The sequence below is a fragment of the Clinocottus analis genome, unplaced genomic scaffold (assembly GCF_023055335.1).
Source record: "Clinocottus analis isolate CAN_PGR_092001 unplaced genomic scaffold, fCliAna1.0.p SCAF_13, whole genome shotgun sequence".
NCBI lineage: Eukaryota > Metazoa > Chordata > Actinopteri > Perciformes > Cottidae > Clinocottus > Clinocottus analis.
In genome coordinates, this window is record NW_027175854.1 from 13,810,804 (window position 1) to 13,821,398 (window position 10,595).

Below are 10,595 nucleotides of genomic sequence, written 5' to 3' on the forward strand. Positions count from 1 at the left end.
ATGTGTTGCAACTGTTAGTGTTATTCTGTTGCATTTTGCACTTCTCATCAGTAATCTCATCAAAACGGTGATACAAATGGAGTTTGATTTTACTGTCATGAAAGAAGTGTTATTATCAACAATACAATATCATTGCTGTATTTCAGTATAACTTATAATTTACATTCATCCATCTAATTCTTACACATGTGCTTCAACTGTTTTGTTTTGATCTCACTAAATATTACGTTTTTATTGTAATATAGCAAATGTGATTTTTAAGAATATTTGACTAATCCCCAATGAAATAGAAAAGCCATTTGAATGCCATGCTCGCAGGTGAAAGTGGGTTAAGTTGTCTCCCTGTCGGTCCGCAGGGGGCGCCAGTGGGTTCTGGCACTAGTTCTTCTACCTTGGAACGAAGAGTGAGACCAATGCAGCGTTTGGATGTTCAGGAAAAAAATACTTCACAAAAGCAGAGGAAATCCACATCCAGGATGTGTGTTAACATACTTTCTAAAGCAGGACGTGTCCAGCAGTGGTTGTAGTCTCAGTGTCTGTTGGTTTTTACTTAAAGAGTTACTGTCCTCACTAATATGTTTAAACTGAGAAAACTGAAGTGAATGCATTTGTCAAGGAGGACACACAGATTTCCCATCTTCATCATCGGTCTCAAACGCATCGGAAGAAGAGAAGGCTGCTTGAAATAGCTGGTTAACGACTGCGTGAAGATGCAATTGGCTCTTAGTAAAACGTTTGGCCAGAAACCAGTTAAATTTCAACTAGAGCAAGATGGAGACTTTTACATGGTTGGGTCAGAGGTATGTGACTATTTATTAATTAACTTTGGAAGCTTGATACTCTAATGTTAGCCTCAGTTATCTATTCTTCTGGCTAGTTGAAGCTAGCATGCTAACCAGCTCTATTGATGGCTTCTTAAACAAAGAAGGAAAGAATATTATCGGCTAAAGTCAGGCCAGCAACCGGCAAATGAGTCTATTTATCATGTTAAAAAACAAATAAATAAGAGCTAACAGAATAGCTTATGCTTTCTTGCACTGACTTCTTATTCCAGTCTGCTACAGTCAATTATTTTCTTGAACATGTCCCCTCAGTGTTTATCGACGTCTCATATTGAACATACCAATTCATCTAAAGCTGAACCATGTTTTTTGTATTGTAGAACTGTTCAGTTATGTGTAGAGTAGTGTTCCGTTACTGTGCTGTACTAGCTCTGTCTGTCTGAAAGCAAAGCACTAGCTCATTAAAGCGTTTTAAAGAAGATCTCCAACCTTCTCCTAGCTACTCAGTAAGTGATCTAAGTCTTGGGTTTAAGATGCTCACTAACGAGATGGCAGGAAAGGTAACTTTGGAACATCCAACTCAACACTGTTGCTGTTGTCATGCAATAAGAGAACCAGAAACCCAGCCCCCTCATGAAGTGTGGTGATGGTCTCATGAAGTGTGTCCAGGCCAGTTTTGTATGGATTTGTATTCCAATGTTCTTTTACAAGTCCATCCACTTCCCCTCCTGGTCCTCTGGAAGCTCCCTGGTTCCCTGATGTTGAGCTTCAGGTGATGAAGCTTCTCTATAGGTCCCCTATTCCTCTGTTAAAATAGTCTAGTTTCTGATTGGAAATGATTGACTGGAATCACATTTCGTGATAACTTCCAAAATACACTGAATACCTTTTCAAAATTATAATCCCTCAACGTCTTCACAACTTTTATTGTGAGAGGCTCGATGACGTGGCTGTGAATGTATGTTGACTGGCTGAAGGCCGACAACGTGAGGGGTCCGCTACTGGTCGACATGTCTCGTTGTGCCCACTGTCGGGACGGACCAACTACAGACTCCACATCACCTGCTCCCCTTTGCCGGGACAGTATCCCAGCTGTTAAGCTTGAATACTTCACACTATCCGAATAAGCTGAGGGCAAATGTCTGAAGCTGCATCTTCAGGGACGGTCTTTACCGAGCACGAGGACACTTTAATTTCAACCCAATTTAACCTGAGTTTTGCTCAATGCTTTCTCTTTTTCTTTTTTTTACATTCAACTTTCTTTTTGTATCACATTAATTGATTAAAAAATGTTGTGTAGGAGGTGGTCGTGAGCATCCAGTATGATCTATGGTTGGTTCTTCTGGTTCCTCAAACTACGTTGGTCATTTATCTTATTTTGGTTTACAAGAAACAAATGTTCCGCCTTCTGCTCCCCAGGTTGGAAACTACCTGCGCATGTTCAGAGGCTCTCTGTATAAGAGGTATCCATCTTTATGGAGGAGGCTGGCCTCAGTGGAGGAGAGGAAGAAAATCGTAGCGTCATCACATGGTATGTTTTGTCACCTCTGGACAAAATAAAAATATAAAGTCATTTTGAATTACTCAAAGTCTGTAATGTCCATGGGTTGTTTATACGGTTTGTATTTAGGTGAAGCATGTGGACATAGTCTGGACAGCTGAGCCATAAACAGTCCTCTTAAGTTACTGCTTATGAAAAGCCATCATGTTTTGATTTTTGCTGCTTCAAAACAAAAGCTTTTGAAAAACAAAATGATAGAGGAAAAGAAAAGAAATTATAGGTAAATGTTTTACTTTTTAAGTCAGAGATGATGCAAAAACAACAGTACTGGAAACTTGTCTTCTGCTCCCCTTGAGTGTGCTGGCTGCAGAACATTTAGAGACTGCAGCACTTGAAGGCAACACCAAGTCAAAATCCCAAAACATTATGACTGAATAACACGGCATCGGTTCCAAGTCCTCACGATGTGTTTCTGTCTGCAGCCACGAGCGTGACTCTGCTGAAGGCCTCAGAATGTGAAGAGATCTTCGAGGGTAACGATGAGAAGTACAAGGCGGTGTCCATCAGCACGGAGCCTCCAGCTTACCTCAGGTAACGTCAAGGAGATGATGCTCATTTCGCATTTGTTGTGGTTATATTATTTTAAATATTTAAATGTTTTTCTCATTGTCAAATGTGTGAATTTGTGATTAAAGATGCACGTTGGTCTCAGAACATGAAGGAGCAGATGTTGGCCCCAATTACCTTTCACAGCACTGACATAAGTTTTACCTTATCACAAGTTAGAAAACAGGTCATTATTTTTTTTTTTCAATAAACGGTATTAAATTCTGAATCTAATCCTGATTAATTCCTGGTGATGTCATCTTAGCCTGGAGACTTCAACTTGACAACAGAACGCCTGTGGGGTTTCTTTGTCGCTTGTCAGGATATCTTGATCTGTTTCTCGTTTCTCCTCGATGAACTTTGTGTTCCATGTTGCTTTTCGTAGGGAGCAGAAAGCCAAGCGGAGCAGTCAGTGGGTCCCCACGCTGCCCAACAGCTCCCACCACCTGGATGCTGTGCCATGCTCCACCACCATCAATCGCAACCGAATGGGCCGGGACAAGAAAAGGACCTTCCCCCTGTGGTGAGAGCTGTGCAATGGTACAGCACAATCTCTGTGCCTCTGTTGTGCTGTGAAACAATACATCTTAACATGTCTAGACAGAAAAACTCTCAGAGATTCAAAGAGGTCTTTCTAAATAAACAGCAGGACAAATCCAGCCACAGTAACTCTTTCAATGCACATATTAAGAAATACTTCTCCCACAATGACCATTTGTATAATGTTTACACTCACCCTGTGTTGGCATGAATTCTTGGAGAAAACTATTTTTTGCATGCCTCCACAGTTAAAACATACCTATAATACATACAAAGTAAATGTAGGCCGTGTTTACCAGCAAAACTATATAATAATATCTCTGTCCACTCTCGCAGTATAATCAAAGTCTCATTCGTCCAGTTATAAGCACATTAGCTCCCAAACACAAAGCTAGTTACAGTTAGCTGCTAGCACAACCCTGCAAAGCCAACGCTATGTCAGGTAGCTTGAGCTTCATAAAAAGGCATTCCAGACAGTACTTTGGTTATGTTCTGGGAACGCTTTGAACACCTTTGTCGTGCCACATGGCAGCGCATGAGGTTAGATGACATCACGTATCATTGCTTTCTTCCCAACTGGTGTTAACGGTGGAAGCAGGTTCAGTTGCTAAAGTCGGTGTGCTTGCTAACTTGTTTCAGCTGCAAGGGTTCAAGTTTGTGTTGAACTCTGGCTCAGGGTAGTGAAGTGTATGTCAGCAGAGTCAGAAGCAATGAGTCAAGCATTGACTGGTAGCCCTGACTACTGACATACTGACTAACAGTACGTTTTCACCTTGGTAGCATTATCCTCTAAACGCAATGCTGCTTTGTTGTGACAAAACTCAGACAGCAACGGTTAATATCATTTATTATGATTATTTATATCAGCGAAATAATCACTGAAAGTCCTGGAAAATGTTCTCTCAAATGAAGTGGGAACCCTGACTCTGTCTACAGCGTGCCAGAGACTCAAACCAATTCCTTTTGTATCGCCCAAAATCAAATTTGCCCCGGGGGGCTTTACTGTCTCACTATCGCCTCTCGAGGTACAAGTGGGATTTAAAAAACGGGTGGACGTGCTCATGTCAGCTGTATCTCAACAACACAATAGCCGTCCTTGACATCATTTCAACACTGTAATATCTTCACATTATGTTGAGGATGTGTTCATTTTGTTAAATGTTTAAACCAAAACTCTGGCCAGATCTTCCACATTGCATCTTTGTACAAGAAGCTTCCTCACTCCTGGCATGTGTCTCGCTCAGCTTCGATGACCACGACCCTGCAGTGATCCATGAGAACGCAGCCCAGGTGGAGGCGCTGGTTCCCATCCGTCTAGACATGGAGATTGACGGTCAGAAGCTGCGAGATGCCTTCACGTGGAACATGAACGGTAATAAATATGTCGACTAGCTTCCAGCATCCTAAACATACTGGACTTTTCCGGTATTGAATTTTCTCTAACCTCCTCAATCTGTTCCCCTGCAGAGAAGCTGATGACCCCAGAGATGTTTGCGGAGATTTTATGTGATGACCTGGACCTGAATCCTCTGGCCTTCGTCCCCGCCATCGCCTCAGCCATTCGCCAGCAGATTGAGTCGTACCCCACTGACGGCATCCTGGAGGAGCAGGCGGACCAGAGGGTCATCATCAAGGTGCGTGCAGAACCAGAGGAACAGCAAGTCCTCAAGGAATAGCAGGTGGTTTTGCAGGAATTTACTAGACAAGGTATTTTTCTTTTCATTGTTTTAAGGGCAGGTACCAAGAGGGCAACACGCTCTACTAAGTTATTAATGTGTTTTATTTTGAGTCTGTCTGATGCGCGCTCTCCCTGAGGGCGTCGCCTTGTAGTCTCGGCTGCTTCGGCTGTGTCGGCCGTGTCCACTCCCGCTCTCTCGTTCCACAGCCGATACTACTGTTTATATTGGGGAGAGACACAAGCACAGATTGCCCGCAGCTGAGGCTGATTACATCTCATGCTCACACCTGTTCACTGAACCAACCGGCGAGCGCGTGCTCAGCGGTAGTAGCGCAGGGAGTCGTCCGCCCATCAGATGGCCAGGCACTCCTTCTCCACCGTGCTGTAACTGCCCCGTACCGACTGGGACTACATGTTTGTTTTTCTGTGTTCCTCAGCTGAACATTCACGTGGGAAACATTTCTCTGGTGGATCAGTTTGAGTGGGACATGTCGGAGAGGGAGAACTCACCGGAGTCCTTTGCCCTGAAGCTGTGCTCTGAGCTGGGCCTGGGCGGAGAGTTTGTCACCACCATCGCCTACAGCATCCGCGGTCAGCTCAGCTGGCACCAGAGGACCTATGCCTTCAGGTAATCAGCCCCTCCCTCTCTTCATAGGACCTATGCCTTCAGGTAATCAGCCCCTCCCTCTCCTTAGAGGACCGATGTCTTCAGGTAATCAGCCCCTCCTTCCACAGGGGTGTGGTCTAAACACACTGGTGAATGTATTGAAGAGGTTTGACTTCAAACCTTCTGTGACTTTGGAGGACTGTCTTACCTCACTTCATTTTCTCGTCCTTATTTTCTAAACCATTATGAGCTGAGGATCTTTGGTGTTAGATGGATTCAGTACTTCATGCTTGTTATGCACTTGCAGTGAGAACCCGCTCCCGACGGTAGAGATCGCTATCCGCAACACGGGGGATGCAGACCAGTGGTGCCCCCTGCTGGAGACCCTCACAGATGCCGAAATGGAGAAGAAGATCCGAGACCAAGACCGTAACACAAGGTGAGACAGTCAGAAACCAATAGAATCCTTCATGAAATACATATGCTGTACATCTAGTCCATGGTACCTAAAGCAACACAAGCTCTGATGGCTCAAGAGCTGTTGCTTATATAAGAACACTGAAATGTAAATTATGTCATTTTGGTGCTGGTGTGCGGTATAGGCATAGGATGGAGAAAACGGTGCAGCAAATAAGTAATGATAACTCCATCAATAAGGTTCATTAAGTTGGTTGCAACTGAGGAACAAACGATTCCTTTTGTCACTGGAACAATCACTAAAAATGAAAAAGTAACGTTTAAATCATACCAGCTATGAGTGTCACTATTACACAACGACTAACCAGGACTAGCTCCAAATCCACTCGCCAGCCAGTGGAGGTTGTCAACATTACAAGTAGTGGAAATAAATAAATATTGGATGTTTGTCCAAGGACTGGATGATCATGTACAGCATGCCCAAGTAAAGAATACTATACAGACATCGACAATGACGGATCATATGTATACCAAACCAGTTGTAGAGGGGAATGGTCTGCAGCCAGCTACGACCTATGGTAGCCATTTTGTCTTAAGTTGCTTTCAGCTGCACTTTGTTCCCATCAGGTTACGGCTGAATAGATACATTTATGAAATGAATGTGTAATGTATAGCAAGACTTCAGCACTTATTTTAAGGAAATTGAAGTCTGGTTCATGATTGGTGGTCTGCGCTTCATAAAAGTTAGTTAATGATTGACCATAACGCATTTAGGCTTTATACATTTAGTTTGATGAGTTCATCGACATACAATTGGTCTCGTCTAAGTTGAGATAATAATCCAGATGCTCAGATGATTCTTGAAATAATGGATTCAAATGTGTTTCTAGGCGTATGAGACGTCTGGCCAACACCGCCCCCTCCTGGTAGACAGAGGCATGCCGCATCTTCAGGAGACTCCTGTTACTCTGACATCATGTATGTATTGAGGAAGCTTTTCCTGTACGAATGACTGTGCTCAAAGACAGGCGGTCTCCATAGACACCCCCTGACTGAACACACACACACACACACACACACACAGGCATTCCTCACACACCAACCACATCTCACCCGACAGGACGTTAGCTAGTGTCTGTCATTAAAGATTTACAGAAGTCATTGTTCCACTCATCACACCATTAAGAAATATTCACACTACACGTGACGAGTCGACACCTCAGCGTTACAGTCCAGTGGCAAGGTTTATTCCATCTGTATGAACAGTGTATGACGATGATGATGTCATCAGGGAAACGCAACACTTCTTTAGATCGCTTCACAGAGGTCTGTCTACCAACATCCCAGTTAAAATGACAAAGTGATCTACGGTTGACCGGTCTGATTTGGGTCCTGGTTAGCATCTAGTGCTGCACTTAGGAGCGAGTGCCTCTAATGGCCACTCGTCTGATTGCATCTGTCCTCCATGTACATTACGCTCTAGAAGGAGCTGGTGAACTGGTTATTGCCAAAATGCCAGAAGAAGAAGAACTTCTGCACTTAACCAGTTTGATAACACATTTAAAATTGTGACGGGCCTTTGTATCTATTTGTAGTCATGTATAGATTCGTACTGGCCTTGCAAAGCAAACCGTAGTCGATGGACAGATCACATGTAGGACCACATTCCCCCATGAGCTGGGTCTCAACACTCCTCCTACTGGAAGAACCCAAGAAAATAAAGAAAAGATAAAAGCATTATCCTGATGGTGTGACTTGCCAAGAATCAAAACTCTCATGCTCGTGATTTCAGCCAGTGAATCTTCCACATGCAACTTTAATAAAAGTGAGTGAGCCACATGTAAGTGTTGGCTACACTGTGGCTGGTGTTGGTTACTTCAGTCAAACTCTAAAGTGTTTACGTGTAAAATCAAACCATAATCCCTGGTCATGTTACTGTTGGCAGAGTCTGTTTGGTTTTGGCATGTAGACTCTGGTTCTGATCCCACGTACCATCCGATCAGTGATGTGCACCAGTGTTCATTTGCATGCTAAACATGTAGTTCATCCTGTACCTGTGCATGAGGGACGGATGACTTGTTCCCGTTGTTTCTTCTGTTTGCAGCGCGCTCATGCTGCATAAGAACTCTGTTTTACTGGCACTGTCCGTGAGTAGGAGACCATGAAAACAAGCTGACAGGAACCAATGGTGTCTTTTTAAAGTGCTGATTTTCAACTTGAACATACTGCAGAGAATTATGTTGATGTAGTACCGCCACTTCTTGTTCTCTTCTTTTGTAAAATTGCTTTACATTTATAGTGGACTTGTTTTTTATATTAAAAATAACAATAAAGAAAACTTGTTGGAAATATTATGTTTTTACATTTAATTGTTTTCTCTCAGTTAAAAGATTCATAACTTTGCATAAAGTTCCAGATACAGGAGTCTATTCATTCAGGTATCACCTGCACAACACGGATGGAAATGCACATGATTACCCCGGAAGAATCTAGGATGGTATGAAGAGAAACTGTTTTATTGTATCTTAATTACATTATTTTGATTTACTATATAAAGAATAAGTGCCATTCATGAACATACTTAAGTGTCTCTAAGAAAGCTCCAGAAGTATGAATCATGACTACATAGCGATTCCCCCATATCTGCAAACAGAATAATTTGGTTGCATCTTATATTGGATTATATATTTAGTTAAATAATATTCAACATATTATATCTGAAATTGTTCAGAATCCCTCCTTGAATGTTTCCAAAATATTGAAGCAATGGTGTGATGAATCATAAGAGATTACATGCGTGTCATAAAGACAGAAAACTAACTTCCTGTTAAACTGTCAACACTGAAGTTGTTACTCAGCCAGAACACCTCAAATCAATGATTTAATGACGTCAATGATCTAATCATATCAATGATCTACTGATGATGTCAATGATCTACTCGTATCAATGATCTACTTACGTCAATGATGTAATATCAATGATCTAATGATGTCAATGATCTACTGATATAGTTTCTCTTGATTCCATTGTCCTGTCATCCAGCACCAGCATAAATAATCTGTGGTATCTTGAATCAGGACTTGACCTTTTAGAATGAACATGAACTTCTTTAATGGTAGGATTCTAGCTATTAAAGGAGGATTGTAATCTCTTGGCCTCGGCTACTGCCGGTCCATCCTCGGGTGGACTTGGAGGCGTCTGTGGGCCCTGATGTTTTGTCTGGATGGATTTTCTCCCAATAACCTCGACCAATTGTCTTCAACGGTTTCTGCTTGTAAATCTTCTACCTGTCTCCTGGACCCCGACGAGGCTGCTCAAAGACGTTTTACCTTTACTTCGCGCTTCTCTACTAGTTATTATCAGAAACAACACCTGCACAGGAAAGGTGCCACAAGTCCTTCCTTGCAATATATAATACATGTAAGTACTTAGTATATTTTTATTCCATCTGCATAATATTTAATATCGATGTGTATCTTCTCTTTGTCCCTCTGTCTGTTTGCCCAAGTCATGACAAATGCTAACATGTAAGATACTACTTCCAGAAATAGTAAAAGCTGGTTTTATTGTAATGAAAACCCTTTATTCACATATCAAATACATATTCTGACTGACTTGAATATAAAAGACAAACAGATCATTGTGTGTAAAGAACATTGAAGGATTGCTGTCAGGACATGCTGACACTTTAAAAGAACAAAGAACGTTGTCCAGGTCTTTATGCAGACAGGAGACAGTGTGTTCTCAAACTCAATGATCAATAATGATCAATAATCAGTGTCCTGCACTGATTATAAACAGTAACACCTTGAAGACACACAACCAAACATAATATCCATAAAACATTATACATTATGTCACACCATTGTGTAGTTGTAATTCATCTGATTAGGATAGAAACGCATTTGACATCATTATCATGTCAGCCGACTATAATGTGTTATTTATTCTTCTTTAATGATCCAGAGCTTTCTATTAAAATCAGTAACAGTCAGAGAACTGAGACAGCGCTCTCCAACAGGAGGACCGTGGACATACAGAATACATCAAACAGTGAAAGGAACAGATATTTAAAATGCGTGTAATATATGAGGTACTGGTTGACCTTTAGGTATCACCTTCAACATGTAATGGTGATTCATTCATTTACATGCAGTGAAGCGAGAGAAATAAGCCAGACCAAATTCACTCTGAGTTGATTTCCAGTCGATGAGTCATCACCTGCTTCCTTTGTGACCGGTGACCAAGCTTCACCACAGGGAGAAGTGTTTCATTACATTATTACAGTACTGCCATGCATCACCAAACAGGAGCCATTTCCTGACTGCTCCTGGTTTCTTGTTGAAACCAGGAACCGTCTGGAGTCCCTTTCTGCTTCCTGTCTGTCCATGGTGAGAAGGTCAGTGGTTGAGGTGGCACAGAAGGCTGCAAGGACATGAGCCTGACACATGACTCCAATCAAA

General features: G+C 42.1%; 1 protein-coding gene across 2 annotated transcripts; it reads left to right on the plus strand.

Moving 5' to 3' along the window:
• The first annotated feature begins 663 nt into the window (after nt 1-663).
• Nucleotides 664-8,429, plus strand: smarcb1b (SWI/SNF related, matrix associated, actin dependent regulator of chromatin, subfamily b, member 1b). Of its 2 annotated transcripts, XM_068574786.1 has the most exons (10): nt 664-800; nt 2,202-2,313; nt 2,766-2,874; nt 3,275-3,412; nt 4,674-4,801; nt 4,897-5,063; nt 5,545-5,735; nt 6,022-6,153; nt 7,022-7,109; nt 8,236-8,429. In XM_068574786.1, exons 1-9 carry the CDS (start codon nt 711-713, stop codon nt 7,059-7,061), a joined length of 1,107 nt encoding a protein of 368 aa, XP_068430887.1. In that variant the 5' UTR covers nt 664-710; the 3' UTR covers nt 7,062-7,109; nt 8,236-8,429. The 2 variants fall into 2 exon arrangements, with proteins under 2 accessions (XP_068430887.1, XP_068430886.1); XM_068574785.1 differs by having other exon boundaries at nt 7,022-8,429.
• Nucleotides 8,430-10,595: the final 2,166 nt, after the last annotated feature.

Coding starts and splice junctions, on each gene's coding strand:
- smarcb1b (XM_068574785.1), top strand. CDS start 711: ATGCAATTGGCTCTTAGTAAAACGTTTGGCCAGAAACCAGTTAAATTT. Junction 2,875..3,274: donor GAGCCTCCAGCTTACCTCAG/GTAACGTCAAGG, acceptor TGCTTTTCGTAG/GGAGCAGAAAGCCAAGCGGA. Junction 5,736..6,021: donor CAGAGGACCTATGCCTTCAG/GTAATCAGCCCC, acceptor ATGCACTTGCAG/TGAGAACCCGCTCCCGACGG.